General features: G+C 27.8%; 1 protein-coding gene across 4 annotated transcripts in view; it reads left to right on the forward strand.

Annotated features, from left to right (window-relative positions):
• Positions 1-17,796, forward strand: part of LOC129959536 (early endosome antigen 1-like) — a 169,642-nt gene extending 151,846 nt beyond the window's left edge. For 3 of the 4 annotated variants that reach the window (XM_056072416.1, XM_056072415.1, XM_056072417.1), the window contains 4 exons: positions 2,281-2,416; positions 2,515-2,671; positions 15,784-15,929; positions 17,595-17,796. In XM_056072416.1, coding sequence (XP_055928391.1) covers positions 2,281-2,416; positions 2,515-2,671; positions 15,784-15,929; positions 17,595-17,664 — 509 coding nt within the window. In that variant the 3' untranslated portion in view covers positions 17,665-17,796. Of the gene's footprint in view, positions 1-2,280; positions 2,417-2,514; positions 2,672-15,783; positions 15,930-17,594 lie in introns of those variants that run through there. The other variant, XR_008783451.1, reaches the window with a different exon arrangement.
• The last annotated feature ends 491 nt before the right edge of the window (positions 17,797-18,287 follow it).

Below are 18,287 nucleotides of genomic sequence, written 5' to 3' on the forward strand. Positions count from 1 at the left end.
AGGCAAGCATTTTTGTATCTAATTCCTTTTTCCCGGTGTTCTTTAACATATAAGTTGCGTTAGAGTTATATTCATTAATTAAAAGTTCTTTATAATAATATTTACAAATTAAACAGAAATTATTTGCTGATTTATCTGTTACTTTAACAGCAAATTTTTCTTTTAAATTTTTTATTTCGTTTTTTAATGTTTTGCTAAAATAAATCCCACGTTCTTTAGATCTGTCAGTATCAGCATTCATTTTTATTTTAATTTCCTTTAAAATTCTCACTTTCCATTCTTCGAAATCTTCCGAGGGTCAATGGTATTTTCTAGATAATTTAGCAATAAAAATATCCAAATCTTTACCAATAGAAACGAAAATTTTACTATGGTTTATTTTTTCTCTTAATCTAAATTTAGTTCCTCTTTCCATTAAATCTCTTAAAGAGTTGGATTCAATAATTTTTAAATTACCTGTAATAATATGACTTTTATCTACATCTATAAAATCTTTAAAGTTTTCTTTGTAATTTCTTAAGTAAAATATAATAAAATAATAATGTAAAATTCTTAAAGTAACAATCTGTTATATTTATTTTATCTAAATTTTTGCTATAGTAATTATAATTGCAAATTTTTTTCTTTAAAGTTGAAGTATAACTAAACGCTATTGAAACAGTTGTTTTATCTGATAGAGGAGAATATATATTATTATTATGTATAATTCTGGGTAATTTTAGATATTCGAAGTAAATATCCAAGAATTTAATCACACAGAATTCTTTGTAGACATTATTTTTATTATTAAAAAGTAAATCGTTTTTTCCAATGTTAGGCTCACATTTTATTAGATCTATAATAATACATTTTGTGTACGAATTTTTAAACTCTAAATCCCCGAATTTATTATTTAATAACCATTTAATTTTATTATTTCTAAGACCAAAAATGTATTTCCTAATTTTGTGAATGTTTTCACTATTTGTTCCAGATTACAGTAATTTTGAAATTCCTCAGATATAATTTGAAAATTGCCACCTTTTTTTTTTTTTTTACCTCTTTTAAATCTTTTAGAATAGTTATCTTCTTTTAGAAAATTTTTAAATATGTTAAATTTGTAGTAAATGCAATTATTGTTTAAATCTGCGTAACCTTCCCCATTTAATTTACTATTGAGACCATAAGGAAATAAAGTTTTAAGATTACAAATATAAATGTTTTCCAGATCTAATCTTTTGCTTAATTCGTTAACATTGTCTTCTAGAATGTAGATATTTATTTTATTAAAGTTATGGTTTTGAAAATGTTCCAGGTCAAAGTCAGTAGTCCTATTTTTTATAGGAAAAGGTGGCAATTTTCAAATTATATTTGAGGCAACCAATTATATTTGAACCAAGGCAATTAATGATTATAAATAGCTGTCGTTCAGCAAACGATAGTTCACTAATTAAAACAAACTTCCCAAAGTACAATCGCACATTTGTTTGACCTTGAATGCAGTATTATTGGGTTCACAGCAGAAATGAATCAATTATTCTACAATTGTTGTGTCTAAGTGTTTCGTTTTGTTTATCTGCTCATTAAAAAAGAAAAAAAAAATTGTTCCATTTTCGAACTTTGTGCAGAGCAAACACCCTGCAACGATGGCTCGCAGAAAAGGTCTTAAGCCGGGCTGAAATTGCTAATTTGTTGCGAGAGCTTTCTGGGAATGAATCGGATGGTGGTGAGCTGTCTTGTTCTAATTTTGATTCCGATGAAGGCATAAGATAGCATGAATGTGACTGCGAAGAATCTGGAGAAGTAATTTCATTTGTTACAGTTTTTTTATGATATAAAAGATCATACTATATGATAATTACAGAAAATAATATTAAAAAGTCTTAAAACTAAACCCTACTGAACTTATCCTTACTTAGTCCTGCACTTATTTAGTTATTACAAATATTTTATATATTTTATATCGCGGTGTCGAAATGAAACCGGCGGACGTTTAAGGGTAATCGAAATACCGGATGTTCTAGTGTTAAATGAGGAAAACTTAGAAATTATAGAAATTAAAAGGGCTATATTTGGCAATATTTAGTGATTCATCGCCTGCACCCAGCAAATAAAAATGTACCGACATTTTTTTTTTTTTTTTTTTTTTTTGCGGGATTCGCCGATCTGTATATTAACTGGTACCCAATAGTTTAGCTTTAAAGAAAGTTCCAAAAATTATACCCGGAAGCATGTGGCATCAATACAATTTGCCCTGAAGTTGAAACTTAAAAAATAGTCTCATTTTGTGTATTTTTCTAGAAATGCATCCAAGTATTGCCGATAGCATCATTTCTCTTCCTGCTAGGCAAGTAACTAACCTCAAGCAAAGAACGCACTTCACAAGCGCTCCTGAATTACATTTCAATCATGAAATTCAAGAAGTTCCGATAAAACGGTAATTTATATTTTTTTCTGTTTGGTACTTTTAGCAAGAAAACTTTTCTTATTAAATCTATCACATATTGAGTCGAATATCTGGATGCTATTTTATAGCTCTTTGAATGATCCATCTCTGCCCTGTCACATGGAAGTTGTTGAGAATGACATAAGTGGTAGTCTTCTAATTAAAGCTAACGAAGAAGCTATTTTACCTATTTTCAATGAAATCAATTCTACTTCAATTGCTTGGAATCTTGAACCACCTTCTGAAGTAAATATTTAATGATTTTCATTACTTTCTTTTCCCTTTTGAAATTTTGCATAATGTTGATTTCTTCAGAAATGAAAATGTGATAGCAATAGAGATTTCATGTATTTGATTGCATTTTCAACAGACATTTTGAATCTACCTTTTGCTATTTTTTTTTCAATTCATGCATTTAAAAAAGAACTATATTTTTACTTTAATATCGAATACTATTCACGCTTCGAAATTTTTATAAAATTATTCATTCAGTAGAGCTCTTGTAACCTACAGAGTGTCCACCAAAGAGCACCCTGATTTCAAAATTAAAAATTTCGGAAACTAAGATCGAATGGAAATTAGTTATAAAAGTTTGGAAATTAGTTATAAAAGTTGCCGACAGGTGTGAAATTCCTATTAACAGCACGCATAAACTATAAACAAGCTTTTCAAAAAGTTCCCAGGGACGGGGCAGCCTGATTGATAATCTGGTGGAGAATCTTGGAAGAATTTGGCAAACATTAATTTTACATGGAAATGCTGTCACGATTTCTAGAATTGTCCAAGAACATCGTAGGAAATTGCAGAAGTTTGAATTGCAGCAAAATCTGGTTTAAAGCATTCCAACAATACGAAACAACCTTCGCAATTTTCCATTCAAAATTGAAGCTCACCAACCCATATCCTTTCGAGTTGTGCAACAAAAGGAGGAGTTTGCGAACACGATGCTCATAATGGATTCAATGTTTGCTGCATCTGGTTTATTGATGAAGCACATTTTAGCCTAAATGGTTTTATGAATAAATAAAATTGGAGGGACAAAAACCCTCATTTGTTACAGATAAAACCACTACATTCTCCCAAGGTTAATGTTTGGATTGCGGTGTGTACGAGAGCTGGGTGCGTAGAGTCATGAAAAATGCTTAAATTTGAAAACGACTTTTAAACACCTCATATGTGCTTAATTTTGAAAAAAGTGTTTAGTTTTAATTGTCCTTAAAAAGTGTTTAATTTTCTCGAGAAGTACAAAGATGGCATTTTATTCATTTTGTTTCCCCTCACATTGAATACGGTGATTTGAAAGCACAGTCGTAAAGGCTTATTTATCAGATGTATCAAAACAAGAGAAGAATTCGGACAAGGAATGTCGGGTGAAATAGATTTAGTGGTGCCAACACATATTAAGATAATTTTCATGAGACTTTTTTACTGCTTCCACTTTCTTCAAGAATGTGCATTGCTGTTTATTGAAATATCGGAATAGTTATTCTTAAGAGGCACTACGAAGTGTGTACTTATTGAAGCTTGAAACATGTTCGAAAATAAAAAGTTTTGTACTGTATTAGATGTTGAAGAACTTTATTTAAGTTATGTCTAGTAATTGTATGCTTAACATTTTAAGTGTTGTTAAAGAAGAATGCATAGATTGGAGCAGTCAAAAGAAAAACAAAAGTACAGCAGGATAAAGTTGGTGCGCTAGAGATATATCGAACATGGTAGAAGCTGCTATAGAAACACTTGCAGTGAAGCCTCGTTAGTACATTACACATTCGATCATCATTCTTTTTAATAAGTTGTTTTGGAGCAATCCCTTGAACGACTTATTAGACTGATTTTATTGTACTATAAGTAGGGGGAAAAGGAGAGTTCTGGCACAGTTTGACCTCAGTTGACCCCGGCTGAAATGGTGATAGCGAAACCCCTTCTCTGCAACTCACCCCCCCCCCCTCCCCAACCCCTTCGAAAACAGATAAGGCTTATCTTTCTTTTAGGACTTTGAAGATTTTTGGAGTGTTTTTTTTTTTTTTTTTTTTTTTTTGAAACTTAGAATTTTTTCAGAATAAAATAACTACTAATTAATTTTTGTTACTTCTCGAATTTAAATTCTGCTTTTCAGGAATACCTTTAGATTTCATTCATTGAATGAAAATCTTTGATTAATTCTCATGAAAGCTGTTTTATTGATTATATAAGGCATTATTTTCCTTTATTTTTTATTTATTTTAATGCTGTGATGAAATTTGAATTTAATAGGATTGAATATAAGTATTATTCAATATAATAGAAATTTTAAATAATAAAATTTCATTATTTTTTTTTCTTAATCTGTTTTAAAGAAAATGTTAATATTTTATCCATTTGATATACATAATATATATTTCAAAATATATTAGCTTTAATTAATTTTTCTAATCTGATTCAATTGACTCGTCATGTTGAATATAAATTTTCCAATGACAAAGGTGATGATGAAATATTCCTTCAATAAAATATAGAAGTGATCTTTTAAGAAATTCTTTTAATGGTTAAGCATTTCTTAGATATTGAAATTCAACCCGAAATATTAATTTTCTAATGATTTAGAAACATTCTAAATTGAATTTTTTTAAAGCTTAAAACTGTCCAAATCATTTTATCAAATAAATCTTAAAAGCGATACCTCTCACATTTTAATTTCTTAAATGAAGATTAATGTGCTTATAGATATATAAGTGTACCTTCAATCATAGAAGTATATTCTAGATGTAATGCTTATATTAACCAAAACTCATAGAGACTATCTTTCGAAATGTTATGATAAAAGAGTTGTATTTTATCTCGTGCACATAGTTCTCTGCGTCACTGAATATTTTATCGTAAAAATTTAGTGAATCTTCGACAGTACACACGTTTAACCTAGATAATTCAATTTCATAAGGATTTTTTTCTCCTGACTGCGAATTCTTACAGCAGTATGAAAAGATTTCTAGAAATAGAGTTAGCGTTTCATATATTTAAATTCCATTTTTTTTTTTTTTTCCATTTAAGATCGTGAATATTTTTAATGTGTTTTTTTTTTAAATATTATAACTGAATTAATTTTTTTCCACTTCTATGAAAAGTTTGCCTAGATAAATCCTCATAAAAGCTTTTTTTTTTTATTTCAAATCAGTTTTATAAGGAATTTTTCTTTCAATTTATCAGCTTTGATTGAATTTTAAGTCCTGATTCAAATTTACTCTTTGCATTGAACATAATTTTTCCAATGAAAAGGCGTTGAGTGAGTATTTCTTCAATGAAATAAAAGACTTATCATGAAAAGAAATATCTTAAATGTGAATAAGTTTTCCTTAGATAATGACAGTAAACTCGAATTCTTAATTTTCTATCGATTTCAGTATGAACACAACACGAAATTAATTTAAACTTCACCGCTGCAAGTGAAAAAAAAAATTTAGTTAGAGAAATAGATTTCATCTTAGCGATTTTTCAAGAATTAGTTTTTTTATGAGGATTTATTCTTCTAATTTGTTAGCTTTGACTAATTTTTCTTGCAAGTTTGAAATTCTCTCTATTGTATTAACATAATCTTTCAGTAACAAAACTGGTGCCAGCGTAAATCGTCAATAAAATATAAAAGTAATTATATTATAACTTTTTGCGTATGAATAAGTGTTTTCTTGCATAATGAAATTTGTTGAAATTAAAATAAGAATTTCATCCTTTTATTACTTACAAGCATAACAAAACTGTGCACTATTTTTAAAGTTCAAGGCTGTTGGTGAAAAATTCTTTCGACTTAGAGAAACAGACTTCACTCTTTCGTATATATGATGAGGATATTAATTCTTTTCATAAGCTGAAAATTCATAAGTTATATTCATAAGTCAAAGAACTTCTTAATATCCATACATACTTTTTTCAAAATATCTGTATCTTTTGGTTTCGAACATTAAAAGTTCTCATCATTGAATGTTAAAAACTAACAATTACAACCCCTCAGCCATGAAGACTTAGACAGACAGCTTAAAATTTGCATCAAATATGATAGAAAAGATTAAAAAAAAATAAAATGCATGTTACAACTCTTTCCGGTGATTACTTGTTCACTTTAGTGTTTCACCGTTTATTTTCATCAAAATGGAATATACATATATTACTAGTCATCATGATAATTTTTATCATGCATTCTTTCACATGAATAATGCGTTGAAATCCCGACATCTTACTAATGTATAGATGCCAACTTAACGAAAGAGAAACAAGGACCCCAGCACATTCAATATATGAAAAAAAAAAATCACTTATGTTTGGTGATTTCTTTCAAAAAAGTTTTATTCGAATGTCGAAATGCTCCTCATATTCCTTGGGAAATTGAATTCGCCGACATATCTATGGTTTTGTCAACCTTATTGGCGAAATTTCTATCCTTCAAAAGAAAGATCTTATCAAAGATGTCTTTTGATATGTCTACAATATAAAAACAGACAAATTGAGTCATGAACTAGGAAACAAACATAATCTTTAAGGAAACTTTGCCATTCTATTTATTGAATTAAATTTTTGGTAACAGACCTTATTCAGAAAAATGTGCAGATGTTAAACAAATGATTCATTTCTTTTTAATAATATTATTTTGAATATGTTAGCAAATACATCCTAGATGTGTATTGTCTAGGATTCAATGCCCTGGTCAGTAAATAAAAGTTGTTTCTTATAAATACGACTATGTTTAGCGATAGATAATATATACATATATATGTAAATTATCTATCTTGAAAAGTTTGTAATAGAAAATATATATATATATTCACTCTGCTATACGTTTTTCATCATGAAAAATTAGTTAGTGTTTATGCATTTATTACTTTATATAAATGCAAGAAACTTGCTTTATCATCCTTTTAACCTTAATGGAAAATGAATGTGGAAACAATTTCTATAATTTCAGAAATTCCTGAATATTTAATCGGTTTTATAGAAAAAGTTAATATTGTTTGTGTCAAATAATTGCATTCGTATATTTTCTACAAAACCGACGAATGGAAAAGAAAACACTAAGTTTTTGGTAATCACACATAATTATTTGGAAAAATACGCATACATTCTTTCCAAATAGGCTATACCTTTGAAAGATGAACTTAACGAAAAAAAAATTACTGAAGCATTAAGAGTAGAATGATATATTTGAATATTTCAACTTAAAACGAAATTAAATAATCAAAGACTTAAAAAAATCTCTAATTTTTGGTTTGTGCGGTTATATTTAGGTGAATGATCATTAATATTAGCGGAAATTAATGAAATTTTGTGAAAGCAATTGAAAGATTTAGAAGTGTATGGATGAGAATATACTGAGATAAAGTTGGTAAATTTCGTTATACATCAAAATGATACTGATCGATTTTTCGGAAGAGAATTAAGCATCGAAAATTAATAACAAATTCTTTCTCCTCCGATTTTTCTTTGAAGCAGGAAGAATCTCTTTTCAGATTGATCTTACTTTTCTAGAACGAAATTTTACAGAATAGGAAAACTGGGACATTACAGATTACTGGGAAAAACAGATTCCTGTTAAAAATAAGAAGAAAAAATCTCCGAGCAATAGACTTTTATTTCTCGGATTAGATATCAAAAATTAAAAAAGAAAAAGAAAGAAAGAAAGAAAGAAAAGAAAAAAAATCGGAAATAATCATTTTTTTTTAATGCTGAAACAAATATCTAGAAACTAATAAAACTAAGTAAGAAAACTAATAAACTAAAACTAAATGAAATTAAACATAAAATATATTAAATTTCTAATTCGTTTATTTTGATATATTTCACCACGAGTAATATTTTATAAATTTTGTCTTTCCAACCTAATTCTAAGTTGTTGTAATCTAATACTATGGTCAGCGACTTCGTAATCACCAAGATCAGTGTTCGATAAGACATTTTGACTTCTTTGGCATAAAGATTAACTTTTTGAAGATAAAATAATCGGCAAAGAAGTACTCCAGTAAACGCGGACACGGATTAAAATACAATCCTTTTATTGTTAATTTTTGCAAAAATTGTAAGTAATCTGCTTCCAGTGCAAGTGCGTGGACAAAATATGCATTGAATATAAAATAAATGGTTTGATGGTTGCTATTACTGAAGATAAATTGATATATCTGTTAGCGCATTGATCTATTTTAAGGAATTAAAACTCGATTAGTAATATATTTAACTTTTAGCATTTCCGCTAGAAATGTTTAAAATTTTTAAAGATTAAGATAATAACGCAATCTTGTAACGAAAGAGTGAAGTCTGTTTCTCTAAGTCGAAAGAATTTTTCACCAACAGCTTTGAACTTTAAAAATAGTGCACAGTTTTGTTATGCTTGTAAGTAATAAAAGGATGAAATTCTTATTTTAATTTCAACAAATTTCATTATGCAAGAAAACACTTATTCATACGCAAGAAGTTATAATATAATTACTTTTATATTTTATTGACGATTTACGCTGGCATCAGTTTTGTTACTGAAAGATTATGTTAATGCAATAGAGAGAATTTCAAACTTGCAAGAAAAATTAGTCAAAGCTAACAAATTAGAAGAATAAATCCTCATTAAAAAACTAATTCTTGAAAAATCGCTAAAATGAAATCTATTTCTCTAACTAAATTTTTTCTTCACTTGCAGCGGTGAAGTTTAAATTAATTTCGTGTTGTGTTCATACTGAAATCGATAGAAAATTAAGAATTCGAGTTTACTGTCATTATCTAAGGAAAACTTATTCACATTTAAGATATTTCTTTTCATGATAAGTCTTTTATTTCATTGAAGAAATACTCACTCAACGCCTTTTCATTGGAAAAATTATGTTCAATGCAAAGAGTAAATTTGAATCAGGACTTAAAATTCAATCAAAGCTGATAAATTGAAAGAAAAATTCCTTATAAAACTGATTTGAAAAAAAAAAAAATAGCTTTTATGAGGATTTATCTAGGCAAATTTTTCATAGAAGTGGAAAAAAATTAATTCAGTTATAATATTTAAAAAAAAAACACATTAAAAATATTCACGATCTTAAATGGAAAAAAAAAATGGAATTTAAATATATGAAACGCTAACTCTATTTCTAGAAATCTTTTCATACTGCTGTAAGAATTTGAAGTCAGGAAAAAAAAAATCCTTATAAAATTGAATTATCTAGGTTAAAAGTGTGTACTGTCGAAGATTCACTAAATTTTTACGATAAAATATTCAGTGACGCAGAGAACTATGTGCACGAGATAAAATACAACTCTTTTATCATAACATTTCGAAAGATAGTCTCTATGAGTTTTGGTTAATATAAGCATTACATCTAGAATATACTTCTATGATTGAAGGTACACTTATATATCTATAAGCACATTAATCTTCATTTAAGAAATTAAAATGTGAGAGGTATCGCTTTTAAGATTTATTTGATAAAATGATTTGGACAGTTTTAAGCTTTAAAAAAATTCAATTTAGAATGTTTCTAAATCATTAGAAAATTAATATTTCGGGTTGAATTTCAATATCTAAGAAATGCTTAACCATTAAAAGAATTTCTTAAAAGATCACTTCTATATTTTATTGAAGGAATATTTCATCATCACCTTTGTCATTGGAAAATTTATATTCAACATGACGAGTCAATTGAATCAGATTAGAAAAATTAATTAAAGCTAATATATTTTGAAATATATATTATGTATATCAAATGGATAAAATATTAACATTTTCTTTAAAACAGATTAAGAAAAAAAAATAATGAAATTTTATTATTTAAAATTTCTATTATATTGAATAATACTTATATTCAATTCTATTAAATTCAAATTTTATCACAGCATTAAAATAAATAAAAAATAAAGGAAAATAATGCCTTATATAATCAATAAAACAGCTTTCATGAGAATTAATCAAAGATTTTCATTCAATGAATGAAATCTAAAGGTATTCCTGAAAAGCAGAATTTAAATTCGAGAAGTAACAAAAATTAATTAGTAGTTATTTTATTCTGAAAAAATTCTAAGTTTCAAAAAAAAAAAAAAAAAACTCTCCAAAAATCTTCAAAGTCCTAAAAGAAAGATAAGCCTTACCTGTCTTCGAAGGGGTTGGGGAGGGGAGGGGGGGGTGAGTTGCAGAGAAGGGGTTTCGTTATCACCATTTCAGCCGGGGTCAACTGAGGTCAAACTGTGCCAGAACTCTCCTTTTCCCCCTATTACTATATTGAAATTGTGTAGTTATGTTAGTCAATTTAGCATGATCTAGTTGTGATAACATTTTAACTTGAAGCCGTAAGTTTTCAATGATCGTGATTTCATTCATGGTGTGCTTTTTAAATGATCCCATCCATTTGAAAATTATTCTTTGTTGGACCAATCTCGCCAAATTTTAGTTTTTACAAAGGAAAAAGAGAGAACAAGGCGCAACATAAACCATTTAAGTTAGGAAAATGAAATTTAAAAAGTTATTCTTCGGTATTACAGGCCCACTGAGAACGGCTATTGCAAAATTTTAGAAGTGTAATTAAAAAAATAATAATAGAATTTTAACGCTTTGTCCCGTAACAACAAAGCATTTATTTTTACATGATTTTAAAAGATTAAAAAATAGCTTTTCTACTATACCTATTTTGATGAATGCAATTTTCCCTTCCATTTATTTTAGTAATTTTTGAAAAATTAATTTTGGACATAATTCACAACAATAATTTTTATTATAATGAAATTCAAAACAAGGTCATTGCTTCCTAAATTCATTGAGTCTCGTTATTTTACCGCTGTTAAAATCGTGATAAAAGATAAAAGAGCTTTCTTTGCTTTCATTTCATGTGTTAGTAGCAGTTCATTGAATAACATTGTTCAATTTTATATTCAAAACTTTTTTTCAAGGTCGGGATTCTATTATTCTTTAAAGATTATTGCTTTTTTTTTTCTTTTTATGGCTCTATAGAAATTTTGTTCCTAATAAAATTTTTCTTTTCAAATAAAGGTTCGTCCTGATTTACACAACAATGCGCAACATAAATCTTTGAAAGGAAAATGAAATTTGTTATTTTGAGATATCTAAGGCCGACTAAATGCGGATTTTTCAAAATTTTAATTCGAAGTTTAATTAAAAAAAAAGAATTTTAACGTGTTTTCACCACAGCCGCAAAGCATATGAAATGCCTTTTTTTATTATTATTTATTTAAGCTTAAAAAAACTTTAAAGCAATTCATTGAATAAAATTCTTCATCTGATGAATTCTTTTAAACTTTAAAGCAATGCGGTACATTGTCTCGTGCTGGCTTTAAAAAGTACTTTTAAAAATGCTCACATTTTTCATTTTCTGTTTGCTTCTAACTACAGAACTGAATCTTTTTTAACTTCACGAATTCGTTTCCATTATTTATGGAAACTAGAAGTTGTTAAAGCATTTCCATTTCTTCATAAAATATATAATCACGTTTTTCTGCAATTTTTTAAAGCTGAAGTAAGAATTTTTTTTAATATATATATATCAGTTAAAAAGCAAGTTTTTATTAAATTATCAGTATATAAAAACGTTCGGAAAAAATCTTTATTAAACTTCAGAAATAAGAAGTGATAAAATAATTTTTTTTATTGTCTGGTCATTTCTGGACACTGTTATTCTTTTATATTAAAAATGATTTAAGAAATTCATGTAAGGCATGGTATTATACTATCGTCAATTTCATGGCAATTTTGTCAGTTTTTTTATGGTAACCATTCTCAAATGCTTAGTTCTTATCTGTATAAAACTGCAACTAATATTTCTAAATATATCAAGTTATTACAGGAGGAAATTTACACTTTCCATCCCAGCTGTTTCGAATCTTATTTGTTGTTATATATATAAAAATCAAATATAAACTATTTGGTTATGCTATGCTTTTACATCAATATTGACATTTTCAGAACAGATGTATCCATCTAAATAAACTGGTAGTTTATTAATTTTAAGAAATGTTGAGAAAAAAACACAGATTTTTATTGTTAATCTTATAAAAGTAGATTTAATTTCTTGGTATAAATAATTTTTTTATATTTATAATCTTTTTTGTTTTTGTCAGAAACCAAAAAGACATTAGTTGCACAATTTAGATGTTGTACAAATATTGCGCACATACAGAAATAAATATTAAAATTTAAAAAATACACATTTAAAATTAATTTTAAAAAAAATTCAATAAAAACTGCGTATTATTATAAAACAGAAAGTATCATATGCTTAGAAAATACGCCGGTTTATGTATGCATACTTATACAAAGGTGCTTAATTTTTTTGGCTAAGGTGCTTAAAAGTACTTAATTTTTGCAACAATTTCTCACTATGCACCCTGGAAAGGCATTATTGGACATGCGTGACACGATCTCTAGTGAGGGCAAGTGTTCAACGATTTGTCACCATGAGCAAGCGTTGGAGGAGCGACCTCGCACAGAATGGTTCATGCCATTATCGCAACGAACAGGTGTTTCGCTTCTTGGAGTAATTTGGACAGGCTGGGAGTAAGCAAGCCTGGGTTGGCTTCCTTACTCGCCCGATCATACTCCATGTGACTACTTTTTGTATGGTGCATGGAAAGACTCTGTCTATCGGAGCAATCCCATGTCACTGGGCAAGCTTGAAAAGTCGATCTGTGCGGCATGTGCATTCATTTCCATTGAAACATTTCAGAGAGTAATGAGAAATTTCGCTGTTCGTTTGTGCCACCAAATAGGGTGCGCAGAGAACATTTTAAACAAATTTTAAATTCTAAAAATTGCTGCAGGATTTGTTGTTTTATTGTGATTTAATGATTGTTTTCATTTAAAAAAGCTTTCTGCAGCGTACAATTTTTAATTATGTGTGCAATTTTTTAATTAATTTCCAAACTTTTGTATTAAATTCTTACAGCTTTCAAATTGAACATTCATTCATTTCATTCCTTTATTGATCTTAGTTTCCGAGATTTTTAATTTTGAAATCAGGGTGCCTTTCGCTGGGCACTCTATATGTTCATGCTGAATTTGTGCATATTAATTTATGCATGTTGGATTTTATGTAAGGTTTTTAAGAAATTAAATAAATCATAAGAATTCTTTGTGAAATTTCAATTCTTAAAGAAAATCATTTTTGTAAAGTTTTTAATTTGCTAATTATAGCAATAAATAGATTACGATCGTTGGTTATTTGTCACGATAACTACTTATTGTTTGTCTTAAATGCAATGCATATGTTTACAGCACAATATGAAATAAGATATTTCATTAGTTACAGGAGCTTTTAATAGAACTTTTCAAGCATTCCTTTAACATTATTTATTCCTACTTTTAATATTTAAATGTTTGCTACATATTAGAGAAGGGATCTAAGAGTTCGCAGAAACATGGTATACCTTAGAGCAATAAATAATATAAAACAGCTTATCTTGAATAGTTTAAAATACCTCTTCGCAATAACCAATACGCTATTGTTAGTATTTGTATAGCTTCCTATTATGTCTGTTTTTGTCTCATGTAATGACACAAGGTAACATGGCTGCAAATTTTATTAAATCAGTAGATACTGGAAAAAATCTTGGTGGTCGGTCTAATGAATGAGAAATCTCTTTAGTACGATTTTTGGTAAGAAACTTGTGACAATTAAGAACACATTAGAAAACATGAAACAACATTGCGATGGTAGATGCCCATTTCATCCCAATAACATATCAGTTCTAAGTAGTACATACCCTACGCAAATAAAAAAACAGTACCACGCCTTACTCATTTTGCAACTGCAATCAGCATATCACTCCCTTGAAAGTTTATATGTCAAGGTTAGTATAAATTGAACTTACAGTAATTTATAAAATATTTGTCTTTTAATATGATTTACATGTTATGAACTATCCAGTGACCATCTGGTTTAACTATCAAATTAGTTGTATTAATTTCAAAATGTTAACCATGTTTAATTTAGATATTAAATGCACTTTTATTTTTGGGAACATTGAAAGTATTAATTGCCACAAATATCAAGAAATTAATTGAAAATATGAAAAAAGTTCACAAAAAAATATAAAATTGTTTAAATGTTGATATATAAAGAACATAAAAATGTGCTGAATGTTTTGTAGCTACTAAAGTGAATGATTACCCTTACATTTAACTACTTAAAAAGCATTATGTAGAAGGATTTTATAAAAAATAAGTTTTAATTATTGAATAATTTAATTTAATTTACAATAATAGTATATTTCTTACCTAATAAATTACATAACCTTGAGGCATCTATTGATTGGCCTAAAATAATAAAATTCAAAGCTTCAAAACTCAATCAGTTTGTGTCGCTAAAGACAGTAAAACTTATTTGTTATGTTTAGACTGTTAAAGTGTTATGGACATTTTACTAAATATGACTAATAGGATTAGGTAATTGAATAAAAATTTAGATTTCATACTTTTTTGAGCAATGCATTTACGGAGTCAAAAAACGTAAAATTTAATTCTTTACATTATTTAGAGCACTTTACCACCTGGACGTATATGCTTATCTGTAAAGGAGTAGAAATTAGTAGACACTATTAGAATGGATACCATATATATTAACTCTTTGCACTCGGATGGTGACTCTCACCCACCATGCAAGATAGTGCATCATTTTAAAGATTTATTTATTTATTTAATTTTGATTGTTAAAAATACCTACGGAGTTGTAAGAAGATGCAAATGAATTAAACGGGAAAATTCAACTTAAAACAATTATATATATATATATATATATATATATATATATATATATATATATATATATATATATATATATATATTCATTTTTCGCAGCAATACTTTGTATTAGCTGAATAATTATGCATCGAATTACTTTTCCGAGTGCAAAGGGTAAAAATTCCTTAAATATTTATTTGCTTCATTGCATACAAGTATTTAAGAACTTATTGCACGATTCTAAAAATTTAGGCCTTTTCATACACAGTGCACATTAGAAGTTATATAATTACTAAAACTTTGATAGTATGAATTATCAAGGTTTCAAATCCTTCATGTTAAACTTCATGTAGGAAAATTAAGCATATAAATCAACAAAATGCATTTTAAATTCTTGTTAATTATTATGTGATCAAAATTCAGTACGAAACACATGGTTATTTGTAAATTATTAATCTACTGATAGAAATGAATAAGTAATTTATCTTAGTACTGTCATCTTTAAATATTTATCGAAATCTTGTCCATTTTGCAAAATTATAACTGTAGTGTTAATTAAAAATATAAATTTTTGTATATTTTATAATTTTTTTTTCTTTATTTGTCCCAATGATGTCGATTGTAATATCTTTTTCAAGTGTCCTGTATTTTTAATAAGAGTTTGGCTTTCTTCTTTTAGGCCATTCCTATTTCCCTTATTTACGAAGATACAACCCACTGTAATCCGAAACAAACTGTGTTACATCAAAGCTCTTGTGAAATGGATGGAGTTATACATTTATCTTTGCCTGGGCTGTACAAGTTTCACTTCGATAATAAATCAAGGTATATAAAAATGATAAATATTAATTTAATATTTGCATTTGCACTGGCCAAAACAGTCCATTGTAAAGAGGTCACACAAAGTATCCAATATCTTATAGAAATCGGAAAAAGAGTTATATTTTCAAAATGAATTAATTTTTCGACCCAAGACTGTTCCTGTAAATTGTGCTCTGGCAAAAAGTTTCGGTCGATGGGTCGTGAACGACATTTTTACTTCTGTGATAATTGCCTGCGAACACGTCGTTGGAGATTTTGTGGCAAAAGCATTTCGATGAGCGTGTCATGTCTTTATCCAGTGCAAGTGCTTAACTAATTTTTACTTTGTGTCGGTTAGTAGAAATCCTTTTCAATTATGTATGTTTATATTTAGATATAAAATTTTATTTTGTATTGGTTAATACAGATCCTTTACAATTATCTGTGTTTATATTTAGATATAAAATTTTATGAAAGTGAATTAAAAGTATTTATGTATCTGTGCTATAAAAATAACAATGCTGTTCTAAAATGTCTTGAAAGTGTTTAATACTCCATTATCTAGTTGTTCCAATTGCTTTTTGCAAAAACTTTTTATTTCCGTATATACTTTTGAATCTTCATCTTCAAATACAGTAAAGCATGGGCTTATTAATTTGCCGTTTCATGATTTATTCATAACTCTCGGGGCGTGGGAATAAAACCGCAGATTTATTACTTTGAGGCAGATAAGCAGATATAACCTAAAATGTTTATCACAGTTTGATGTTTAAAAGGACGATGAAGCCATTAATATGCTACCAAATTCTTCATCAGATTTAGTTCAAATTAAATACAATCATTTTTCCTGCCAAACCAGATGGCCGACGACAGGTGGTTTGTTGCACATAAATGATTCATGCTCTTCAATTTTTAAAGAAAGTAGGCTAAGAGAATTTCAGTAAAGGCATCTTTTTTTATTGATATCGAATTGCCTTTTATGAGGTTTTACTAATATTGACTTAGAATATCTTATAGTATTTAGCCATGAATAATTATGCACTGTTCATTTTAAGATCGCGAAATGAGCACTTTTCGACGACTGTTCTTCAGTAAAGGGTGGTGCGCAGAAAGGTGAACGGTTATTACACTTCCAATTCTACGATAATCTGAGTTCGTCCTATTGCTAAATGTAAACATCTCCCCCTTTCATCTTTCTAGTCTCCTCTATTTTGACTAAATAAACGGATCCTGATATGCGCAAAAGCGCGGAGGGTTTTCTAATCCGAGGACAAACAGTACTTTTTGTTTTTCTAGTGAATGCATCACAACAAAGAATAAATAAAAATAAGGCTTCAGTAAATTAGCAACCAGAGAAATGAAAATATGGTGATGCATTGCATCTAAACAAAAAGTTTAAATTTAGTAAAGCTGACTAAAATACTCAGCATTTCTTATTTTCGTAATCTTTACGCTTAACTCAACTAGATTGATTTTAAATGCTGGGGAAATTCTTAAGTGGTTTTGCCTTCTGTAATCTTTTATTATTTTTCAATAATTTATTAGTCTTTTAGGACCTCTATAACATCTTGGTCTTTAAGCGAAAGATATTCTTAAAATGGAAGGATTTATTACGTAATCTAATTTTTTTTAAACTTAAAATGTAAAGATATGTGCTTGTTTTAATGTTGGAAATTGTAATATTTTCAGATCTTCTTCCATGGTGGTGCGTTACAGTTTCAAAGCTAGTGTTTTGAAGGAGCCAGAGATTTCTGTTTAGTATATTTAAACATATTCTTGTATTGAATGTATATTTGCAAATTATTTAAAGCATTATGGCTTTTTTTCTTGACCTCTTGTTTGTTAAAATTTTTTTTATATATTTATTGTGATTAAAGTGCCTTGAGACATACCGTGACTGTATTTATTTCCAGTTGTAGATTTTTTTTAAAAAATCAATTGAATTTCAAATTCCATAACACTTTTTTCAAATAATTTTATATTATAGTAATTTTTATTAAGTACTTTTTAAACAATTCGTTTGTTCATGGATTTATTGCAATCGATAACATAAAAGAAATGGAAATTCTCAAAATGGTCGCAAATTAGTTAATTAAAAGTTGTGCAAAAACGAAATTTAAAACACAACTATTCTTTGAGATGAACATTATTTAACCATTTAAGATTAAAAATAATAATAATAATTCTATTTGCGAGAAACTTCGCTTGAATAAAGTCAGTCTACTAAAAATATATATTAAATAAATGTCAGCTTGTTAATAAAGTTTGTCTTGTTGACAGTTTTCAATTTTTTCATTGAAATTTCGGAAAACGGATCAAGCATGAATTAGAATATTAATATGAGAACTTTCCAAAATTTAAGATGCAGCCTTTTTAGTTAAT

Source organism: Argiope bruennichi, chromosome X1, assembly GCF_947563725.1.
Source record: "Argiope bruennichi chromosome X1, qqArgBrue1.1, whole genome shotgun sequence".
NCBI classification, from domain to species: Eukaryota; Metazoa; Arthropoda; class Arachnida; order Araneae; family Araneidae; genus Argiope; species Argiope bruennichi.